This window comes from Lissotriton vulgaris, chromosome 3_2 (assembly GCF_964263255.1).
Source record: "Lissotriton vulgaris chromosome 3_2, aLisVul1.2, whole genome shotgun sequence".
Taxonomy (NCBI): domain Eukaryota; kingdom Metazoa; phylum Chordata; class Amphibia; order Caudata; family Salamandridae; genus Lissotriton; species Lissotriton vulgaris.
The window spans coordinates 291,555,561-291,580,740 of NC_141690.1; the positions used below are offsets into that span (position 1 = coordinate 291,555,561).

The following is a 25,180-nucleotide window of genomic DNA, read 5'->3' on the forward strand; positions in this document are numbered from 1 at the left end:
TCTGGAGGCGCAGTCAGGCAATTTCGGCTTGTAGGCTAGTTTGTTATTGTTGCACAGCATTGGTGGGCAGTTTTCTCCATGAACCCTTTCTCTAATATCTTCTTTACCCATCTTGAATCCAGGGGCCTCTGTCTCCTGAGCTCAAGTTCTTTAGATGCGTTTTGAATGGCCTGAGTGTCCGTTAGTATTTGTAGACTGGCTGCGTTTCTTTCATACTAAGGGCCTCATTCTGATGTGGGTTGGAAAGCTTCCTGAACAAATCGGTTTGGAAATGGTTTCAGACCCACTCGGATCGGGAGAGTCCGACCGACGGAGTATGATGCATCCGGATGCTTCCCAATACGATTTGGTTGGACTCCCATTGACTTCAGTGGGAGCATATGTTCCTAACCACATCATAATTGGGTCCTGGGTTGGGAAGACACGTTCCCGATCCGATTTGTAAGGAGCAAATGCCAGTAGGAGGGCTTCCTAACTGCATCAGAATCATGCCCTAGGTGGGAATGCTTTCCTAACCGCATCAGAATCAGGCCCTTAGTGGTGTTAACAACTATCTCGGATGCTGCTATTTTTGTGAGCTGGAATTGTGCTTTAACCTTACATAGACATGGGTGTATTTGGCATCCAACCACCTTTGGAGAAACGTCTTTAATAGAATGTAATCTCTCGGACCCTGTGGCATGGGGTATCGGTGAGCACTAGAAGCATGAGTCATTTGAAGTTTTGTTCTCTGTCATGGGTTGGTACCACATATTATCTAATAGGTTAACATGAATACTATGAGAAGCATTGTTATGAGTAACTCTTTGTCTCTGCAGGTGCACGTTATATTGACCTGATCTGAGGTATGAGTCATTGTAAAAGAGCAAGGTAAACAGCAACATAAAAAGACATATAAGGAAAAATTAAACAGAAATACAAAATAAAGCAGAAATAAATAACTGTTGAGTTGCATAGTCGAGAAATTGTTCCACTTGTGCGTTGGGTGGAGGGGTTTTTACAGCTGATCCTCTCTTCCCCTCTCTTTTTTGTTTTCTGTCTGTGGAGGTGTCTGATGCAAGGCATGGTCCAGTCGAACATCCGACAGGTGCATCCATGGCTTCCTGCCACCCACTTCGATCGCTGTGGGGGTACTCATTGTCACTGAGAACGGGTCTTTGATTTTCAGGTCCTTCCATTTCCAAACAAAATTACAGTTGTACACTTGTTGGCCAACGATTACGGGACCTGGCTGGCAGGCTGCTGTGGTGCACTTCTCCTTCTTTGATCGCTGATTGGAAAAGAACTTTGCAGTGCAGTTCAGGCGTTCCCCAATGCCATTACTTTGGGGATGATAAACAGATGACAGTTTGTGTTATATCCCTAAGGAGGTAGAGATGTGTTGTAACATTGAATCAACAAAGTGAGTGCGTTATTGGAACAGATCGCTTCTGAAATGCCCCACCTAGGTATTTACTTCTCTTATCAAAAAATGAGCTGTGGCTTAAGCATCATTAGGTACACCAGGTCCTGCTTTCAACCATCGGGAGAATGGGCCAACAACCGCAATAAGATACCTGTAATTATTGCATCTGTCAATCATGTCAAACAAATCTAAATGCATATTTTGAAATGCGCATGTTGGGCGTGGCATTGTTGGAGTAATCACCTCTAGTGTGGATTTGTTGCTGTACTGTTGACATACAGCACATTCCGAAATGTACATGGTAATCATTTCACCTGATAGAGGAATGAACCAGTCTGCTTGCAGGGTGGCAAGGGGATATTCCTTCGAGTTATGTGCTGGGAGGTGGAGTTGATCTATGGCTGTGGGCAACAGTGCTTGTGGCATCACTGACTTGCCTGTGCTCTCCTGCTTATAAATAAAATCTGATGCTGACTGGGTGCAGCCTCGCTGCCCCCACAACTCACTTTCATGTGACAGGGGCTGTTCTTGTAACTCGCGCAGATGCAGTCTTGTTGTCTCTGTATAGGGAGGTGGTAGTTCGACAGCAGGCTGTTTTCTACTTGTCATCATGGTGGAGGCGTAATCAGCAAATAGCTGAAATGCTTTTGCTGCCTCTTTTGCTGCCCAGTCTGCCACGGTGTTACCCTGGAGATGAGGTCTTGCTGGTTAGTGTGAGCTGCACATTTTATCACAGTTACTTTTTTTTTTATTGTTTTATGCAAGAAAAGACAGAAAGAACAGGTCAAATTTACAGAGAATCGTACATTATAGTCAAGCATCAAACTCAACAAATACATGGGTTTCGCCCAAAAGGAGAAAAAAACAAGAGAAAACCATTCTAAATCCATTCAGTAATTGGTGTCCAAATCTTTGTTACCATACCCCTCCTTTTCACTCCTTTAGTTTTATATATAGCTAATTCTAAATTATACATTGAAAGTAATCTTTCACGCCAATTAAAAAAAGACGGAGGGTCTGGGCTAATCCAGTCTCTAGTAATGCAGGCTCGTATTACAGCCATGCAAATAAAGATAAAACAAGTTACAGCTTTAGGTCTTGGAAAGCCCACAGTTCCTGAGCTCACGCCGATCAAGACCATCTCTGCAGTTATACTAATATTATTCTTTAAGACAGTCCCCAAGAAAAGCTCGATTTGCTTAAACAATTCCCCAAGCTTAGAACATTGGAAAAACATATGTAGTGCATCAGCTGCGTAAAGACCGCAGCGATTACATTGAGTCCCTGTTGTCGTGCTCCATTTAGCCAACTTGCTGGGTGTGTAATATAAATCCTGTATACACATAAAATATTGTGATTTCATCATCCCAGTTATAAGAATTCTGTTAGCAAGCATCACCGACTCATGTATATCGATTTCGGGAATCCCCATCTTATTTATCCATTTTAATTGGCAATTATTCAAATCATCAGGAAATTCTTGCATCAAACATAAATATAAAGTACCAATTGAAGTTTTTTTCTCTAAATACTCCAAAAGAGGAATTTTATTCATTCGTATGTCTGCCATGTGTCTTGAATTTTGTAAAAAAACTACGGATTTGCAAAAACTTTAAAAAAATAATTTCTTGTCAAAGAGAACTTAATCTGCAACTCTTGAAATGAGGCCATCGAACCATCGACAAACAAGTCCCCTAGAGAATGTATTCCTTTCGTACCCCATCTAATTGCTACTAAATCACAAAATATGGGAGAGGGTAATAGACCGGGTGCAGCGATAGGTGTGTACTTATTAAATTTTGCAATGCCCAGATGTCGTCGAACCTTTTGCCACACACCAAAAGTTGCTTTTACAATCTTAAACCTCGTCTTTTTATAATAACTTGGTTCAATCACTTTCATGAAACACGCCTTCATTCCTTCACCCATAAGTAATTCATAAATAGATGGGGTGCTGCAATAGGGAATTCTAGCTTTATCCCCAATAATGAGCGGGCTGATAAACTGAAGAGTCGCTTCAATATAATAAAAAAAGAAATAAGGAACATTCCAGCCACCACACTCTTTAGCCAGAATCATTTTTTTATAGGCTTTTCGTTGACGTTTATATCCACACAAGAATCTAGAGGCTGCCCTTTCCAGATTTTTAAAACAAATAAGTGGAAATTCTAGCGGTATTGTGCGGAACATATATAAAAATTTTGGTAGGATTAGCATTTTTAGAACATTCACTCTTCCGTGTAAAGATAAATGCAGATGATCTAAGCGTTCTAGCAACAGATTAACTTTGCCAGAGCTGGATTCAAATTCAGTTCAGGAATTTTCACTATCGGAAGTGAGATCTTGATTCCAAGATACATAACTTCAGACGCAAGTGGGATATTAGCAGGGGGGCTATCCCCGGAATACAAAATCTGAGTTTTTGAAAGATTTAGTTTGTATCCCGAGAAAAGTCCAAACTGTAGGGCTAAGTCATTAATTGCTGGTATAGCCAGTTCAACATCTGTAGTAGCAACAATGATATCGTCGGCATATGCTAGCGCTCGATAACTAGTATGAGCTAAGATAACTTTATTCTTTCTTCCATGTTAAGACGATTAACTAAAGGATCAGTGTAAAATGCAAAAAGTAAAGGAGCACATGGACACCCTTGTCAGGTTCCACGAGTGACTGGAAAAGGAGCCGAAATTTCAGTATTTATACAAATAGATGCTTTAGGAGCACTATACATAGTTCTAAGCGCAGTTAAAAATCCTGGACCAAGTTCCTTTCTAGATAATATGTCCCATAAGTAATCCCAGGCCACCCTGTTGAATGCTTTTTCAGCATCCAACAGGGTTAAACCAATATTTGACTGTGAAGCCTGGGCCCAATCTAGAAAGGTAATGAGGCGACGTATATGATCAGCCGTATCTCGTGCAGGAATAAATCCATGCTGATATTTCGGGGCAAGTGGGGAGATAATGCTAGAAAGTCGGGAAGCGAGGATCTTAGAGTACACTTTGCTATCTGCATTAATTAATGAGATTGGGTGAAATGAAGATGGAGAGAGAGGAGGTTTATCCTTTTTGAGGAAGACTGTGATTATTGATTCCTGCCAGGAGGCTGGGGCCATTCCTTTTTGAGCAGTTGTGCATACCTTGATTAACTCAGATTTTAAAACTGAACGGAAAACGCATCAGGTCCGGCAGCTTTACCTGAAGACAGCGAGAGAAGGGACAGTTCTATTTCTTCCCAAGTAATAGGTGACTCAGAGGAGGAGCTTAGCGCGCATCCAAGATGGTCGCGTGAGCACAGGGCTCCCCGGATCCCCGCCACTCTTCGCAATTGATCCTGAATTCTTGGACGGACTCTCGAAGATGAACCTCGGCTGAGTCCATAATTCTTTTCAAAATTTAAATCGGACTTGGGCAACCGAAATTACAGCGATTTGAACTTTTTGGGCCCACCTTGAGGCGAGCCGGGGGCTTGGCGACTTGTGGATCCGGGACGAAGTTGAACAACAACGGCAGTGGGGTCTCCTCAGTAGCCCTACCTCAACTTTCGGTTTCGTTTCTGGATCCTGGCTTGATCTGAGTGCGGGACCGTTTCGCTTTCATGTAATGCAAGCACTGCTTCATCATCACAGCCTTTTGGGTCAAGTCGTGACTTCGTCTTGCCGTACGAGCCAATTTTTGTGGGTTGTTGGTGCCCTGCCCGCAGGCGGCCATTTTCACTAGGTCTTGCGGGCCCCTCCGGGGCGCATCTTCTAGCATGGCAGCCAGGGGTGACGCTGAGAAGCGGAAGACCAAGACGCCTCTTCGTGGGGGACCGGTCCAGACAAATGTTATGGACCGGTACACTCAAGCCAAAGGATCCCCCGGGCTCTCCAGCCGTACCCCGGAGGACGCCAGAGAGGACCCGTCCGCTCCTGTTGAGTTGTCCCTGCAGGACATTATGGGCGCCATCACCAGTATGAAGGAAACCATCGGCCAGCAATATGAGGCTCTTGCTCATAAAATTGACACGGTCGCCATTGATGTCACTCTGATCAGGGCCGACCTGTCCAAGACCAATGAGAAGGTGAAGTCATTGGATCTTAGGACTTCCAGCCTCACGGCCGATGTGTCAGACCTTCAAACCGAACTCGGCAATTTAAAATCGGCGAATGACCTGCTTTCCCATCGGCTGGAGGTTTTTGAGAGCAGGGCAAGACGCAACAACGTCCGCGTCATAGGTGTTCCAGAAAATCCCGAGACTCACTCGGTTGACCTCCTGGTTGAAGATCTAGTCCTGAACCATCTTGCCCCTTCGGGACTGAGCAAGTTTTTCGCAGTGGAGCGTGCACATCGTGTCCCGGGTGGTAAGCCCAAGCCGGGCGCTCCTCCGAGGCCTATCATTGCAAAACTTTTTCACTTCAGAGACCGTGATGCGATGCTGCAGGCATCAAGGGTGAGCGGCCCGGTGAAATTTGAAAACTCCACTGTCAATTTTTTCCCGGACTTTACTCCATTTGTCCAGAGACAAAGGATGGGCTTTCAGGGGGTTAAACGACGTCTCCGGGACTTAGGATTAAAATACGCAATGCTTTTCCCTACTAGGCTTCGTGTGGAGTACAAGGAACGGACCTTCTTTTTTGATCGACCGGACAATGTGAGTGACTGGTTGGATTTCCTGCCGGGTCGAGGCGATCGGACGGGGCACCCTGGAGGCGCCGAGGGTAGCGAGCCTACACAGAAGTGACCCTTCGGTCCCTGACCTCCGACATCGGACATTGCTCAGCTGGGTGCTATTGCTATTGTATAATATTACTTATTGTTGTCCACATCCGGGTGGCGGGTGGTGACGGGCCTCTTTCCACCTCCGGGGTCTTTTTGTAGAATGGGAATGTTAGGGCGACAGGCACACTGCATGTTGGGGATGTTTTTTAGTCTATTGCAGGGGTGCAGGGAGGGGGGAGTTGTAACTGGTTTTGGTTGGGGGGTGGGATGGGGTGTTTGTTTAGGTGTTTCTTTTTCTCAAGGCGACATAATGGTTTTTTCTCTGCTTCAGGTGTCCTGCTCTCTGTGGGGTGACTCATGCATCACTTGTGGGGATGGGGGGTAGTGGGTTGAGGTTGCTTTCTTGGAACGTCAATGGATTGGGGGATCGTATAAAACGGGGTGTTGTACTGCAGTATTTGCGTCGTTTGTCGCCTGATGTGGTATTTTTACAGGAGTCGCATTTGGTGGGAAATGTGTGTCATGCTATGAATAGGTGGGGTTATCGCTTGGTCGCGCAATCCGGGTTCACCACTGGTCCCAGAGGAGTTGGTATTCTGGTTCGGTCTTCTCTCCCTCTAGAGATTGATAACATACTTCTTGACGACAGAGGGCGCTATGCTGCCCTCACTGGTAGGTGGGAGGGTAGGACTCTTTCGTTGGTTACTGTATACGTTCCTCCGGGTCTCCAGACCTCTACCTTCTCGGATGTTGGCCGGGTGATGTTGGAGCTACCTAATAGTCTTCTCCTCATGGGTGGGGATTTCAATTCTGTGCTTTCTGGCGGTTTGGATCCCCACCCCCCCCAGGGATCTTCCTAATTCCCAATCTCGGCTCAGTGGGTTCTTGGACACCTTTGGTTTGGTAGATTGCTGGAGGCTAATGCATCCGACACAATGTCAGTACACCTTTCACTCCGGGGCTCATGGGAGTCTCTCCAGGCTTGACTACATCCTTATGCCGGCTGCCCAGTCTTCCTCCGTCGGGGAGATCAGGCACTTGGCCCGGGGTATCTCGGATCATTCTCCTTTGTGGCTTAAATTCGATATAGGGATACACGCCGCGGGGCGGATTGCCCCTATTAATCCCTGGTACCTGTGTTATCCCAAGACCCGTAACAGTCTGATAAAGTCCCTAGATCATTATTTCCTGGAGAACGAGGGGTCCGTTTTGTCCTCTGTGTCCCTGTGGGAGGCCTTTAAGACTGCTATTCGTGGACAGGCCCTATCTCTAATAGCTGAGACCAAGAAAGCTAGGAATGGGGAGGTCGTGAGTCTCGAGGCAGAAATACTAGAGTTGGAGGCTGACCTAGACTTAGGCGTTACCCAGGATAGACTCCACGCCCTTGGTTTGAAGCAGTTTGACTACAAATCCCTTGTCACCGATGCTGCCAAGACAATGTACAGGGAACAGCAAGGTAGGCTGTATGATGTTGGGGATAAGGCGGGTAAATTGATTGCCTGGCTTGATAGGAAGGAAAGAGCGAATCGTGTGGTCCCTGTGATTAGTGAAGTAGTGTGGCTCACTGGTTAGAGGCGGCAGACCCGAGAGCAGAGGACGGCCCGGGACCAGGGTTCGATTCCCGGTGCGGCAAGTTTCTGGACCAGGGTCAGCGGACTCGATAATTCTCTCGCCTCAGTGCCCACTCTGATCAGCGATCACACTCGGCAACTCTGGGCATTAGCTTGCCTCATCTTCACTAACGGCCCCACCAGACCGCCGGGGATGCCTGGTCTCACCCTGGAGATACCCATTAAGGGACCATCTCTCAGGGAAGCCAGGAAGGGTTTTGCAGCGGTCGAAGCGCCTTGGGACCCTACGGGTAAGTAGTGCGCTATATAAATGCCTATACATCTGTGATTCAGACTTCGGATGGTGTGAATGTGACTGACCCTGGCGAGATTGTGGAGTGTTTTGCTGACTATTTTCGTGTAGTCTACTCCCCGGTGTCCGATAGGGATGAGGATGACTCCCGTTTATTGCTGAGGGATATTGCACTGCCCTGCCTTTCTGAGGAGGATCGAGAGTGCATGGAGGCCTCGTTTTCGGTGGACGAGATTGCGACCGCAATTCGTTCCCTCCGTTCGGGCAAGGCTATGGGCCCAAACGGCTTGCCCATCGAACTGTACAAACTGCGCCCGGACAAAGTCGCACCATATCTCCGCGATATGTTTATGGAGTCACGTGATCTTGGCATCCTCCCTTGTGACCAGGGTCTAGCAACAATCGTAGTAATTCCCAAGGAGGGCAAGCCTCGTGATTGTTGTGCGTCATACAGGCCTATCTCCCTACTGAATGCTGAGCCGAAGATTCTCGCCACGGTCCTTGCTAATCGTCTACTCACTGTTATTTGTGACCTGATCCATCCGGATCAGTCCGGTTTTATTCCGCACAGGAATACTGCTCTCAATTTGCGGCGTTTACATGGCGTTCTCGCTAGGGCGGGGTCTCTTCCGGAGCCGGCCATCTTGGCTTCTTTGGACGCCACAATGGCCTTTGATACGATAGAATGGCCATATCTCTGGGCAGCCCTGGCGAAGTTCGGTTTCGGTGTGGAATTTATCACTTGGGTTAGACTTTTATATACGGAACCGCTGGCTCAGGTGGTCGTTAATGGTAGAGTGTCCCAGTCCTTCGCTCTTGGGAGGGGTACTAGGCAGGGGTGCCCGCTGTCCCCCCTGCTCTTTGCTCTTGCTTTAGAACCGCTTGCAACCTGGCTCCGATGGGAGCCGTCGATAGGGCATTCAGTGGGCCCCCGATTTTGAAGATCGGGTCTCGCTCTATGCCGATGATATCCTTTTATACCTCACCTCCCCTCGTAAGTCCCTTAACGTCCTGTTTGACGTTCTCACTTCTTTCGGCAAGAACTCTGGTTTGATCATTAATTGGTCTAAATCGTGTGTGTACGTCCTCTCGGTCTGCCTTCCCCCCCCTGCCGAGTAGGTTTCCCATTCAAATTTCACAATCTGGCTTCAAGTATTTGGGGGTCTTTATATCGTTAGACCCAGCGGCCCGCTACGAGCACAATCTCCTTCCTCCTCTCCGACGATTGAAATTGGACGTGTATCGGTGGCGTAGATTGCCGTTGTCGCCTCTTGGTCGCGCGGCACTCTTTAAAATGATGTTCCTCCCTCGATTTCTCTACGCACTCCAGAACTCTTTCGATATTATTCCGGCGGGCTACTTTCGGGAGGTGGAAGGTTTACAGAGGAGGCTTGTTTGGGACGGTCGTGCACGGATCGCCCTTGCAAAATTAACTCTCCCCTGGTATGACGGGGGCATCGCGCTCCCGGATATCAGGAGGTATTATTGGGCCTCCCAGCTGTCCGCAATCAACCACGCAACGTATGCACCCGGTCCTAATCCGGCTTTCGAAATGGATAAATATCAATTGCCCGGCGGTAACTTCAATAGAGCGCTCTACTTTCGGGCGGCGGGGAGGCACCTAACGGGACCCACCAGGATTGCAGTGCGTGTGTGGAAAGATGCGAATGCGGCGATGGGATGGAATGATCAATTGACACGAGCGACCCCTTTGTATGCTTCTGAAAGACTGGGATGCCTCTGGACAACGAAAGGTTTTGAGAACTGGGATAAGATCGGCATAAGCAGAGTGGGTGATCTTTGGGTGAAGGGCGCGGTGAAGTCCTTTGCGGTTCTTCAAAGAGAGTATGAGTTGAGTGATAGGGAGTTCTTCAGGTATGCGCAAGTTCGCCACGCTTTGATGTCGGTTTTCACAGCCGGTTTTAATGTTCCTGAGTCTTCCCCACTCGAGGACCGTATACTTGATGGTCATCTGCCCGATGGTACGATCTCCTTGATTTATAAGAAATTAATTAACAATAGGGCGGATCTCCTTTTGCATCTCAGGTAGGCCTGGACCGGAGACGGCTTGGAGTTGGATGACGAGGATTGGCAGTCCGCACTGTCCTCCCCGAAGGAGGTCGCCATTCCTGCCCGTCTCTGTCTCGTCCAGCTCAAAATTCTTTATCAGGTGTATGTTACGGGCCCTCGTTTGGTTGCTATGGGTTTTTCCTCGGATGGGTTGTGTAAGCGCGGATGTGGAATGAGTGCCACCTTTCTTCATATCATTTGGGAATGTCGTGAGGTGGCGGCGTATTGGCAGCGTGTGCATGTGGTAATGGAGTGTGTCACCGGGGTCGTTCTGCTACCCGAGGCCCGGAGATGTTTGTTGAACGTGTGGGAGCCGAATGATTATAACGTTGTTCAGGCCCGGTGGGCGGCACTTGGGAACATGATCGCAAAGAGAGATATCGCGCAATTGTGGGGTTCCCAACGGGCCCCCACCGTGTCAGTATGGAAGGAGAATATGGACTGGTGCGTGTTTAGAGAGAAGACGGTATATTTGGCTAGGGGCAAGCCTAGGGCGTGGAATAAAATTTGGGGACAATGGAACTCCAACCGTGGTACCAACTGTACGCCCCCGTTTGAGGATTCTCCAGACATTCCTCTGTCCCCCTGATCCTGGGGTTCCTGAAAGAATTTACTCTTTTTCCTGATTGTCTGACTTCCTCACTGCCTCCTACCCCCTGGTCATCTCTATTGTCTTTTTGATTCTCTACCCGATGCTGCAGGTCCCCCCCGTTGGAGCTCGACCTTGTTAAGAACGCTTTTCGCCTTGAGTTTTGTTTTAACTGTTTCTTTGTTCCGTTTTAAAAAACTCAAAATATTTATCTACTACATCCTGTGTTGCAGAGAAATGTATCCTGTTTCTGCTGGACCTCTAGGGGATCAGTCGCTGCTTTGTGAGGTCATACAATTGCTCTACTTGTTTTAGCGGCCGGCCCCTGTGGTTGTAGGCCCATACTTGTAGTACTATTGGTTTTGCACAATAAAGTTTAAAAAAAAAAAAGTAATAGGTGACTCTAAGTATTCTGCCTCTTCCAATGTTAGAGCAAAGTTAGATAGTGATTCCATGAAGTCAGTTACTCTTCCTTCAATCTCTCCAGTGACATCATCCATATAAAGTTTACGATAAAATTCGCGAAAAACCCCCAAGATCTCGGCTGTGTTATCATATAATTTCCCTGATTCATCCATTATTCTATCTATATTAGCTGCGACGGCCTTTTGTCTCAATCTTTTAGCCAGGTGCTTTCCAGAATTTTCCCCAACTTCATAGACTTCAGATCTGTAAGCAGCAAGCTGCTGAGCGAGTTTTGTAGCAAAGCCTTGATAAATCTTCGCTTTCTGAACTGCTATGTCCCTTAAAATTCCCTCCGTGCCAGTACCTGTGCTACACGCCTGCATTAAGTTAATCTCAAAATCTCTCAGCTTACTCATCTCTCCTTCTTCCGTCTTCCTTTTCTCCCTCTGTATTCTTATTGAGTAACTTAAAGTTTCGCCCCGGACCCCAGACTTGAATGCATCCCATATAATCCCTGTTGATGCAGACACTTTATTATTTAAAAAAACTCCGGTATCCACTCACGGTCAATATAGCAGGGATCAAATAGAAGTTTTCGTTCAAAAGACCAGGGTTTATGAAATTGTGGAGAACTAATATCTAAACTAAGAATAATAGGATTATGGTCCGAGATCAGTTTAGGAATAATATTAAAGCCTAAATTTGCCGAAGTATTAATAAGTACGGCGGAAACAAAAAAATAGTCCAGCCTACAATGCTTCTGGTGTGGGGCAGAGAAAAAAGTGCTCCCAGAAGTACTGCCAGATCTAAGAAACCCAACATCCACTAATCTATATTCCTGAGAAATAGCTCTAATGGCCTTAAACACATTTTTCTTCCTGCCTACAAAGGGAGTGTTACTAGATATATCAAAAGTTCCCATCCAAATGCAGGTTAAGATCCCCACACAAAATTAACGTTGAGGGCCATAATGCTAACTCAATACTTAATTGGTTCAGGACTACAGGGTCATCGGCGTTGGATCCCTAGACAGAGCATATGGTCATAGTTAACATATCTAGTCGTAATTCAACAATGACCCATCGACCCAACAGGTCCTCCTTGATTCTTCTAATCTGCCCCAGCCCGAACCGTTTTAGAATAGCTACTCCTCTTATAGTAGATCCCTGACGAGAACATCCCACTACTTCTAAACCAAGATCCCTAAGCCAGCCTCTGTTTTTCCAGGGTATGTGAGTTTCTTGAATACATAGTATATCCGTTCTCATAGTTCTCAATATTTGGGCCATTATGCCCCTTTTTCTTTTATCATTAAGTGGAGACAAATAAGAATTGCTCTGCATTTTGTCTCTGCATGAACAGGAACCGGTGAGCCCTTAAAATCTCCTTCTCCCAGTCCCACTCCTTCAGGTCTGGAAACGCTGATGCAAAAAGTTCCACAACAAAGCGTCGAGCATCCTTTCCCTCGACACCTTCTGGTATACCCAAAACACGTAAGTTGTTGCGTCATGCACGATTTTCTAAATCAGTGAGTTTCCAGTCAATGTCCTGACCAGTCTTCTGTAATACAGTAATAGAGGATTTTTGAGTGGAGAGTTCATCCTCAACTGAAGAGATCCGCTCTTCTGCTTCCTGTACTCTGGTGATAGCTTCTGTACAAGACTTAGTGATGCGGCGGACCGAATTCTGCAGCTTACAAACAGCTTCCTGGGTCCGGAGCCCTTCCGCTTTGGTCTCCTCTCTATGAGCCATAATGATTTTGTACATTGAAGACTGTAAATTGTAGATAGACTTGAGGGTAATTTCTCCTTCACATTCTGATTCAGGATATTCAGAAGTTTCTCCTTGAATGACCTGCAGGCCAGTCGTGGCATCTCACTGAGGCTATTCCATCATGCTTGGACTGGCATTGGGATGTGCATTCGAAAGGTCAGGCACCTTACGGACTGTACCGAGGGTCCCAGCATTTGCCGCAGAATCTAAACTTAGAATGTCATCTTCCAAAGATAAATTGCCATCCTCCACCCAATCACCTGAGAAGGATAGCCTGTCATTATCATTCTCTCCTTCTGACATAGTAGATACATCCGACATAGAGTAGAATTGACCCCCGAAGCCAACAGATTCTCCATCATTCACGGATACCTTTCCTGTATCCTTATCTTTATCTTTGCCTTTGTCCAGCGTATTAGTTGGCTGATTTTTAGTCGCTTGAGGAGCCTCTCCAGAGGGTACAGAGGCACAGAGAGTGCCCGGAATCTCAGAAGCTAGGCAGAGAGACATATCGGTAGATAATTGAGTAGGATTAACATTTGCCTTAGGTGAGACTCTGACCTCTCCCACCGCCTAACACAGCTCTGTCAACTCTTCGTCCGTGTCAGTCTCAAGAGATAGTACGGACACTCCGGTTTGACCAGGTTTTAGCATCACTGCTGTTGCTGGGACCAGCACTGAAGAAGGGCCTTGAACCGTACTCTCCCCCATACTTGGACCCATAGCCGTTCTATTTCCGTCCCCTTGACCTATAGCTGTCAGGGCAGCTTGAGTAACATTTTTAGCACCAGGCAAGTCCCTTTTTTTGAAAAAATCGGTTACGGTGCGCTCCTTTGTACCCTTATCTGGCTGAAGTATTGAATGTTCATTAGAGGCCATACGTGAACTATTACTAACCACCTCTGGAGTACAAGCTGCACTGGCGTCGCCAGTTAGAGCGGCGGGAGCCGTTGTGGTCGAAGTCGAAGTCCCAACTAGAGCTGCTGCTGCTGCTGCAGCAGCGGCCTTTGCTCTGACCCCCCTTCCCTTAGGAGCCATAGAATTCTTTTTATTAGAGATTAAGATTGTCACTAGATATATCTCTTGGAGTGATTTGGCAATATATTGTAATGAATACAGATTCAATTATTCATGCAACTGTGACAAAGCCCAATTTCATGAGGACCAGGATATTAATGTGTTTCAGCCTCAATGTCTCCAAATCAGAAAAGAACCGGGGTGCCTCGAGACAGCTTCACCACTACTTCAGTTTTGACAGCCCAAAGCAGACCCAAAGCGAGAAAAAAAGAAAAAAAAAGCTTCACCCCTCAGCTGCCTTAACAAGGTCTGCCCCCCAATTGCCACACAGCTCCGCTGGGTAGGATAAAAAAAGAGTCTGTTCCGCTATTGCCTTCACAAATCACCACCAAAACAGTCTCAAAAGATAAATGAGTCCTACCGCGTTTAAGGGTGCAGTCTCTGGAACGCTATCTGAGACCCGCCAACCACCTCAGTCAGCTCAGTCAGATCGGAGCACTCCCGCTCCAGTGAACCGTAACTCCAGCTGCTCCAGCTCAGCGGAGAACGAAATTGGCTTTTACTTGTAATCAAGGAGCTCCGTGCTCCGAGCTCTTCTTCCAGAAAAAGTCTCTCCCTCTGAGTAGGGGAAACTGACACCAAAAGCTGTCCACGAAGGCACCAAATGCAGCAACCACCAGGCGGAACAGCGAGAGAGGGCTCGGACGCCCGCCCGCCAGACACAGAGCAGCTCCCAGCGGTAATTGAGCACTGCGGCGGGTAGGAACCGAAGGCAGCCGCGTTTAAATGCCACAGCCTGACTGCAGCTTTTCTCACCCGCTGCTCCTCCAAGGACGAAAAGTTGAGTTTTCAGGCTTCAAGCTCCATCGGGGGGGCAAGGCAGCAGGTAAATTACGAATACATCAGCAAATATTTCGATATCAGGTAGGGACCGCTCACACACCACCTCTCATTCGGCCGCGTGAGCGGCCGCCATCTTGCCTCAAGTTCCTGACACACTTATCACAGTTACTTTGGAGGCTTTTATCAGCTGCGATAATAAGTCTTTGTGCCTTACTGGTGACCCATCAGATTTGAGAAATCCCCTCCTTTCCCATCTGTGAATACCAGAGTGTATTGTAATGGTAACACATGCTGAGTCTGAATAGATAGTCACCTCTAATCCCTTATCCTGGTGTAGTGCTTCAATGATGCCCACTAATTCTGCTGCTTGTTGCAAAAAGTGAGTTGGCAGTGACATCTGGCTTACAATGTGTAACATATCAGAATAATGCCGCTGTTCAGCCTTGACAACTGCTGCTCTGGAATGTCTGATCCCTGTTTCCTGATCTATGAAGGAATTTAGGAACCATCGGCAAAGAGCAGGGTGCTCCCTGGGATAGGGTTTTCTCTTGCGAAACAAATGTGGTCAGTTGAACACAAAGGACGCGCACTTTCTACTTCAACCTTCTAGGTTTTCATCAGATTCAGTTATTGTTAATAACGTATTGAAAGAAACAAGATTTTCAACGTTGCTGTTATTTTAATTCATAAAGCATGTCTTTAGAAATTATTATCATTTCCAATATAAAGTTCTTTTGACATCTCTGGGATTTTACGACGTTACATTATGCCCAATGCATTTCGGGTTTGTCAAACCATTTACCCACATCACAGTTTTTTCGCATTAAACGAATCACTTCTGATCCACAGACACTAGAGAAAGCATTGATCGCACAACAACATCAATATTTGGAAAGAGGTTACCCCAAAGAGATTCTAGAAGAATCCATCAAGAAGTTGGCCAAATTACCACGAGAAAAATTATTGAGACCAACCGAAAAAGACACTAGTAAGAAAACAGTGTGTGTTTTGAAATTTTCAACGGAAACTAAGAAAATCAAAAAAATCATTAACCGACATTGGATGTTAATCAAATCCGAACCGGATTTACACCAGCTTTACAGTGAACGTATAACATTGCACATAGAAGATCTCAAAATCTTAAAGAAATCTTGAATACCAAGAAACCGACACCTATTCAACATAAAGGAATGGCTAAATGTCTAAATTGCACTCACTGCAATAATGTAATAATCGGAAAAACTTTCAGGCATCCCACTCAAGGGTATGAAATCAATCTGAAGTACACAGGCACATGTGACTCCAAGAATCTGATCTACGTAATCAAATGCCTGTGTGGCAAAATATACATTGGACAAACTGAACGAAAAATAAAAATAAAAATAAGGATATCCGAGCATAAGAGCAATATTCGGACTAGGAATACAAAATCCGCTCTAGCCACTCATTGGTTAGACTGCAATCATCAAATTGCACAATTGAAATATACTATACTGGAGATATTGCCGCAACGCTGCGACATGGACCCTACAAAACAGCGTTTGCAAGCTGAATTTTTTGGGATTAAAAAACGTAATGCACTGCAACCGACCGGGATTAATGATAGAATTGAAATGTCTTGCTTTTTATAAACTTACACATGCACAACGTCAGTCTTGTAAGGCTGACCCTATTTCCTCATTAATCACAGGATCGACTGTGCAATAACTTAATCCTATATGTACTATACTAATGTTTATTAACTGCATTTTTGATCTTAAATTTATATTATCTAGTGTGTATATCATTTCTTATAATTTGTTATGTTTCGACAAATGTTGTCCATCATATTGTAACTTTTGCGAAGATAGTCTTTTCTCCGTCTTTCACTTCGAGTCGATGCTTTACTAATCGCCTTTCCCTTTCCATGGGTCTGAAGCATTAACCTATCACATCGCTGTTCACTCGATCACGTGATCGGAACTTTAGCACTAATGGCATGAGACTCCCCGTCTTAATATTAACGAGTTTTATTATTATTTTTTTACAATTTCACCCAGTCCGTTTTGTTGAAACGTTCACTTCACTTCCATTCCTAACAGTTTTTTCGGCACATATATCGAACGCACTGTTTACTTCAGTGCGCTCGCGATCACATGACTTAGTCACTTCCCTACAAATACTAATCTGATAGGCTAACCCAATATCCGTGCTCTTCCGCGTTCGGAAGAGAAGACCGAGAGCCCCGCGATTGTTTACAGACCGTAAGTTTATGCGTTGCGTGTTAATCTCTTTCCCTCGAACAGAGACCCGCACTTCTGTTTCATTTATGTGTTAAACTTCTCCCATATTCTTTGGTACATATAGGTTTATACTGTTTGACTATGCACACTTATGTTGTTGTATCAGATTGTCATCTGTTAGATAGAACCTTTAGTGAGCAAAATTAGGATGTTAATCATGGATTGTAATTTTTGCCTGAGTATCAGGATTTTCACTTTTGAATGCTAAGGTCTTGTATGTTTTTGTTTACAACAGGACCCTGACGAAGGGTTTCATTGACAAACCCGAAATGCATTGGGCATAATGTAACGTTGTAAAATCCCAGAGATGTCAAAAGAACTTTATATTGGAAATGATAATAATTTCTAAAGACATGCTTTATGAATTAAAATAACAGCAACGTTGAAAAAACTCAGCGAAATCTTGTTTCTTTCAATACGTTATTAACAATAACTGAATCTGATGAAAACCTAGAAGGTTGAAGTAGAAAGTGCGCGTCCTTTGTGTTCAACTGACCACATTTGTTTCGCATTTCAAAAAGGCACTGACAGACACAGTGCAACAAGGATAGCGCCAACACCAATCAAACAATATTGCACTCACAAGCAATGGGCGCACGAAGATACTAACACTTATAGGGTTTTCTCTTACCACCCTGACTTTATCAGGTACATATGTGCCACAGTCATGTACCTGTTCATTGTCCATATCTGGGTGTGCAAACAATGTTACCAGATTGACCGTGTTACCGCGCACCGCTAGCAGCAATGGTAGTGAAAGTATCACTTCATAGCCGGAGGCCCTCTGGGTAGGGAGGGTGCCCTTGGCTTACTGTAGGATGGCAAATACTGCATGCTCTACATATAGTTTGAGTGGCAATCCCATCACTATGGTAGTGACTGCTCTACATATAGTGTGAGTGGCGATCCCATCACTATGGTGGTGCATTTCTGGACTGCAAATGCTGTTGTGGCCAGTGCTTGCTCAAAAGGACAGTGACCCTTTATTATCGGGTCTAACAGACCACTGCAATATGCAATTGGCGTATATTGCATGGATTTCTTTTGAGTCAGTAGTGCAGTCATTGTTAATCCGTTACAGTGACAGAAGAGCTAAAATCTTTTACCGTAGTCTGGTGTACCTAACATTGGAGCATTTGTAATTGCCTTATTAATTCCTGAAATACCGTCTCCCTTTCATCGGTCTGTTTTATCCTGTTCAACACTCCGTCCATCATCCCCTTTGGTATCGCTTTGTTCGCCCTAAGTTGGCAGGGTATGCTCAGACGTGAGTCCCTTGCTCACTTTGCCACTGGATTCAAGCTAGCCTGGCTGATGACGGCTGATTAGCCAGAAACCAGTCCCGGGATGCTTGTTTCTGGTCCAGGGAAGACATGGCTTGGCAGTTCGGGCTGGCCTGTTCCCATGAGGCACAGGGTCAGACTGATTTGCATATGGCCATGTCTGAACTGAGGTGGCGGAGTGAGCTAAAGAATGATGGTGGATTAAACCCAGATCAGTTGACTGGGGGTGAGTGCTTGCATTGTTCAACTCTCCGTCCATCATCCTCTTTGGTATTGCATTATTAGTTTGGGACCCTTTTAATGCGCTCAACAATGGTGTAGTTAAAGAAGAGGCATAACCAAACAGCCATTGTCTCACATAATTTCACAGTCCTAAAAACTGCTGCATTTCCTTAGCTGTATTAGGGATGGGCATGTTCCTGATTCTTTCTGCCCTATCAGGTGTCACTCTCCTCCCAAAATGGATTATTAGTTGTTCCAAATAATGCACTTTTGTTTGTACGTATTGCAATTTGTCTTTGTCTACTTTGTATCCCTTCTCTACCCGCTTACAAAGGAGACTGATGGTGTCTTGTCTACATATATGATCTGTGGGACTGCATATTAAGTGTCATGCACATATTTCAAAAGTGTACTTTACATTGGATGTTTGTTAAATCATGTATCAGTGTCCTGTTGAAGATGCTGTGGGACTCACAATACCCTCGGGGCAGTCTCAAATGTTGGTACTGTGTCCCTTTGTATGCAAATGAGGTCAAGTATTTGAGTTTGGTTGCAGTGGGATGCTGAAAAACACATTTTTCAAATCAATCTCTGAAAAGTGGGTGGAGTCTGCAGGAATGTTTGTCAAAATCACTGAGGGGTCAGGTGCCACTGGAAATTCAGACACCACTATGTCATTCAAGGGGCAGAAATCCTGTACTGTCCTTCAAGTTCCTCCCTTGCCCTCCTTACCTGGGAAAATAGGGGTGTTCCCAGGTGAAGTCCCCCCGTATGTTACTCCATGCTCTAATACAGCTTGTACTGTTAGAAAAAATCCCTCCTCTGCTACGGGATATTGGAGCACCCTGGGCAGTATTGCCCCTTGTTTCAGAGCTATCCATACTGCATCATGTGCCCTCGGGTCTTCATATCAAGTCATTTTCTCGTGTTGAACTATACTTCATATGTCTTGACACTGTACTTTAATTGTATTCTAAGATTGATGCCCATTTCAAACACCACTTTTTTGGTCAATGGGTTGTCCTCAAATGATTCTTCATCTGATAAGTCTCCTAACTTAACTCCTGGGCCCATAAATACAATTGATTCCCACAGTTCTGTCAAAGGCTATTAGTATTGTCTATCCTGATCTAATCTCAAGGACTTGTATGTCAAATATCATATGTTCTTCTTTCACAGAGTCCAGGGGCATCATACACCTGAAAAATAGTTTCATTGGTATTTGCACTTTTTTCCCTAGTAGTGCTGGTGTCTGTGCTATTAGCAGTTCAGGCTGGACTGTTCCCATGAGGAACAGGCTCAAGACTGATATACATAAAGAGATAATCTACTTCCATTGATCGAGAGGTTCGGGCCAGATGTGGCACACTAGAGGGGCAGCCCAATATCCCTAATGGGTAGAGCGGCCCTCGTTAAAATGATGGCCCTGCCCGCTTTCTTCATGTCCCACCAAATACCCCATGTAGGGTTCCTTCTGACTACTTTCAGAAGATGGGGAACTATGTGGTCTCCGCTGGAATGGGGGCAGCTCTAGAATTTTCCTTTCAAAGCTACAGAGGAGGGTTTATGAGGGGGAGCTGCAGTCCCAGATATTAAGAAGTACTACTGGGCAGCACAGTTGAGTACAGTCAATGCATGGTTGTATGCGGATAGGGAGGAACCGGTATGCAGGGTTGACCGTCAAGCGATGGGCGGCAGAGGCTATCTGGCATTACTATACCGAAAAAAGGGATTGAGACAGTAGAAGTGTCTCCTCTGATTATGTTAGGAAACAAAAGGCTAATGTAGAAAATGGCATCCTTGCCTCAGTCGAGATTGTAATCGGGCTACCATTGTTTGTATTCTACAGATAGCTATGTCGCCATATGGATGTAATAATAAACACATTTGTACTCCGCTCGTGAGAGGCCTTGCACTATGCCAAGGCTGTGTGATAGGATTCTAACAAAGTGTTTTCTGTCAACAAGGTCGGTGTTTCTGCGAATATAAATTCAAGCGTCAAAAATGCAAAATGAGTGTCAAACGTTAATGTGGCAAAGAGAAGGCAACTTTAAGAAAAAGATTTGTGTGTATACAGGAATGGTATTGTTTCCTACTCGGGCCTAACTAGGCACATGACAATGTGTGCTGCAGAATGCAGTACTCAAGCAAAGTGGAAGTACAGACCAGAAATAAAAGAATAATTCTCCTCTTTCTGCCAGCCTTGGGTAGGGGCACCATTTTGGCTCAAACCTATGTTTATCTGTATTAATAGAAATGGGTTTGCGTCAAAAGAGTGGATGGATGATTGGGAATGCCCATGTGCCATCCAGGTAACCCCTCCTCAATGTAAGGTACCTCAAAGTAATCTTTTTTTTTTTAAGAAAGCCATGCAGTCAAATAAATTAGGCTTTGCATGACCTTAAAATCTCAAAATAGATTTTGCATTGCGGCTGCTCCAAAAAAACGATGCAACCACAATCAAAATCTTTGTAACTCTGGAGCTGATTCTCTTGTATTTTTGTTTCAGTCTAAATGTGTAGCGTAGTCATTGGCCAGTGATGTCTAGATTTCTGTTTTCCATGCTGTTGGTTTAGTCACGGTATTACAAATATGCTGTTTTCTATGTTAATTCTTACCGTGATGACTAGTTTTACCATATTGAAGTTGTTTATTGGCTTTATTGTCCTAAATCCTTTTTTTCTGTTTTTTACTCTGGAAGGTAAAAGAAAAACATTATGAAAGGAATCTGAAGAGTGGGAATCACAGTGTATTGGAAAAACAAATGTCATCATAGTTAAAGTTCCATTAAAATGTTCTCAAGCAACAACCAATCGAACCTGACTTGGAAGCACGAACATTAGAAAAATGTTATGCAGAGTGGAGGGAAGTTAACTTACTGAAGGAATTCTGCAAATGTTTTTGATGTGAGAAGATATTTTAATGCACACAGTTGTTTCCAAAGCAGCGCACGTACCTGATGCTCTTTCCCACTGTAACAAACTCTAACAAGTCCGATCTCATGCTCACTAGAGAGCACATGTTCTGCATGTGACATCTTCGATGTAAAGATCACCGACTAACTGTGCAATATGAAATCAACTTGAGGCCAATCCTTGAAGAGGCAATATGAATGAATAACTCTAATTAGACACCAGAAAACTTGCAGGAAAGAGACTCCTTTCATATCTGCAGATCGTATAAAAGATATATGTCTGATTCCCGTAAGGTGAGGATGTTGCCATTCTAGATCAATGTAAAAAGGTGTCCACCGCTAGCTATGATGGTGGATTGGTTAGGGTGGTTTCACTGTTGCTGAACATACAAAACATAATACATTTATACACAATGTACCCAACCTGGCGAGAGAATCCAAGTGAGCCACAATCTCAAGCAAAGTCCATATGAACATACGGAATGAGGGAAGGATAATCATTAAAACATAACACACAACAATGGAGATCTTTATCAATATTCTGAATGAAAGGAGCAGTTGATAAAATATCAAAGGACTCTGGTGAAAAACCATATGGATATTCTGTATGTGACCCGGCTTTCAGTCAAAAGCATGCACCATCTATACATCAGAATTCGCACTGAGAGAGACCATATGGATGTCCTGAATGTGGCAACGTTTTCGAGATATCATCTGAGCTATTGGAATATCAGATAAGACACACCAGAGGAAAAACATATGAATATTATGAATGTAACTATGCACACAATTGTATGAATAATCCAGCATCTGAGAACTCACACTGGGTAGAAACCATGCAAAGGTTCTAAATGTGTTCAGGCTTTCATTCAAAAGAATTCTCTAACTGTGCATCAAGAGTTTACTGGGAAGAACCCCTATGAATGTTCTAAATGTGACAAGACTTCCATAAGAAAGTTGACACTATCCATTTATCGGAGAACTCATACTGGGAGCAACCGCCATAATTGTCCTGAATGTCAGAAGCCTTTCATGAGAAAGATGGCACTCCCAGTATATCAAAAAGCTCATACTTGGGAGAAACCATATGGATTTTCTGAATGTGACAAGGTTTTACATTCATCACAAGGGGTATTGCAAGATGAAATAAATCACAGCAGTGAGAAATCTCATGAATGTTGTGAATATGATAAAGCTTTCATTGGAAAGAGAAATCTATTTTTACACCAGGGACCTCACATGAGGAAGAACCCCTATACATGTTTTAAATGTGACAAGGCTTTCACACAAAAACGTACACTATTCTTACATCAAATAATTCACACTGGCAAGAAACCATATAAATGTTCTGAATGCGATATGGCTTTTAAAGTTAAGAGTCATCAGGCATCACATCACAAAACACATACTGGGGAAAGGCCTTTTAAGTGTTCTGAATGTGATAAGGCTTTCACAAGAAAATGCTCTTTATCAATACATCAAAGAATTCACACTGGGGAGAAACCATATAAATGCTCTGAATGTGACAAGGCTTTCACACGATCAGGTTCACTAGCCACACATCAAAGAATTCACACTGGGGAGAAACCATATAAATGCTCTGAATGTGTTAAGGCTTTCAAGACAAAAATAGAGTTATCAATACACCAGAGAACTCACACTGGGGAGAAGCCTTATGAGTGTTCTGAATGTCACAAGGCTTTCGCACAAAAAGGTACACTAACTGCTCACCTAAGGTGCCACACTGGGGAGAAACCATATAAATATTCTAAATGTGGCAAGGTTTTTAATAAAAATGGTTACCCTATCCAGTATCAGATAACTTATACTATGAATACACCTTATAAATGTTCTGAATTGGAAAAGGCTTTCAAAGGTAAGCTTTCACGAAGGCAACATCAGGGAGCTCATATTGGGAAGAAACCATATAAATGTTCTGAATGTGATAAGGCTTTCAGACACCAATTTACACTATTCATACATCAAAGGATTCACACTGGGGAAAGACCATTTAAATGTTCTGAATGTGGCATGGCTTTCACACGAAAATGTGTTTTATCAATACATCAAAGAATTCACACAGGGGAAAAACCATATAAATGTTCTGAATGTGAAAAAACTTTTAGGATGAGAGGAGAGCTATCATTACATCAGAGAATTCACACAGGGGAGAAACCATATAAATGTTCTGAATGTGATAAAGCTTATAAGATGAGAAGAGAGCTATCATTACATCAGAGAATTCACACAGGGGAGAAACCATATAAATGTTCTGAATGCGATATGGCTTTTAAAGTTAGAGGTCATCAGGCATCACATCACAAAACACATACCGGGGAAAGACCATTTAAATGTTCTGAATGTGGCATGGCTTTCACACGAAAATGCTCTTTATCAATACATCAAAGAATTCACACTGGGGAAAAACCATATAAGTGTTCTGAATGTGACAAGACTTTCAGACAGAAAGGTACACTCGCCATACATCAGAAAACTCACAGTGACGAGAAACCATATTCATGTTCTGAATGTGATAAGGCTTTCAGATCAAAAGGAGAGCTATCAGTGCATCATAGAACTCACACTGGGGAGAAACCATATAAATGCTCTGAATGTGACATGGCTTTCGCAACAAATGGTACACTGTCTTATCACCAGAGGTGTCATACGGGGGAGAAACCATATACATGTTCTGAATGTGACATGGCTTTCAAACGTAGGTATACACTATCCCTTCACCTGAGAGCTCACACTCAGAGTAAAAACATGCAAATGTTATAATTAGGCCGTCCAGTTTTCAGTGTTTATGTTTTGTGGATTGCAGTGGTGTTTTCTTATTGGGTTCCAAACCTTTTTATATCAGTGCTTAATCAGTGTTTGTTCAGCTTTGTCTATCACGGAATAGACAAAATATATGTTTTTTCCACTGATTATGAAATGTTGTTATAAAGAGCGTATTAAATATAAAGGCGACTAATGCATACTAGATAGTGACTTACCATTGACAGTGTGTCCAGTGGACTTACGTTACACTGTTTTAAGCATAGAAAGTTTGTATTACACTCTCACTCACCCTTCATTACCCTCTCTCACATCTCATTATCTCTCACACTTTGTTAGGACTCTGGGTTACATTCCTGTTAATGGATTAAGTAAGAGTGATATATTCAAATGTTTTTGAAAATTCTATAACTCAGGTGGGAGTCATTCAATTACTCCTTACTTAATATTATGACATTTTAGGGGTGGACAACCCTGCCAGCAGCATAACACCTCGTCAACTGGTTAACATTTTTATTACAATAGATTAATTTGCAGGCCTGCATTCTAAGGCAACTGAAACTTGATGATTTAAGCTGGCTCACCAATGCTTTTCTGCACTCTTTGCCTAACTACATTAGGGTGGTGCCGCTGTTGTGTTTACATTTGTAGCTGCCATAGAAATATCTAACTACAAGTCAGTCCTTAAATTTTACTAGGCATTACATTGTATTCTGAGACTTGAAAGTTTGCTTTTAACATTGTAATTATATGTGCGATCAGTAAAAAGAGTTTTTTTTAAAAAAAAACTTTGTAATTATATGCTTGCAAATTCCAGCAGTAAATTGCAGTTGCGTATGAAGTCATGATTAGCTGAAGGTATCACACTTAACAATGGGACACCTTGCAGCCATGAATTTCTTTGGCATAAATGTCTTGTTTTGTACAGGTTCAGGAAGTGGGAGAGGCTATTAAGTCCCTGACCAGGGAAAAGGTACAGGGAAAGGATGGACTTCCTATTGAGTTTTTTTCAACCTTTGTGGATTCTTTGGCT

The 25,180-nt window shown here is 44.0% G+C and overlaps 1 protein-coding gene across 1 annotated transcript in view; it reads left to right on the forward strand.

The window, feature by feature from the left end:
* LOC147725727 (uncharacterized) overlaps positions 1–24,935 on the forward strand; it is a 44,737-nt gene extending 19,802 nt beyond the window's left edge. The window contains exon 2 of the mRNA XM_086964415.1: positions 21,154–24,935. Coding sequence (XP_086820541.1) covers positions 22,399–24,147 — 1,749 coding nt within the window. The 5' untranslated portion in view covers positions 21,154–22,398 and the 3' untranslated portion in view covers positions 24,148–24,935. The remainder of the gene's footprint in view (positions 1–21,153) is intronic.
* The last annotated feature ends 245 nt before the right edge of the window (positions 24,936–25,180 follow it).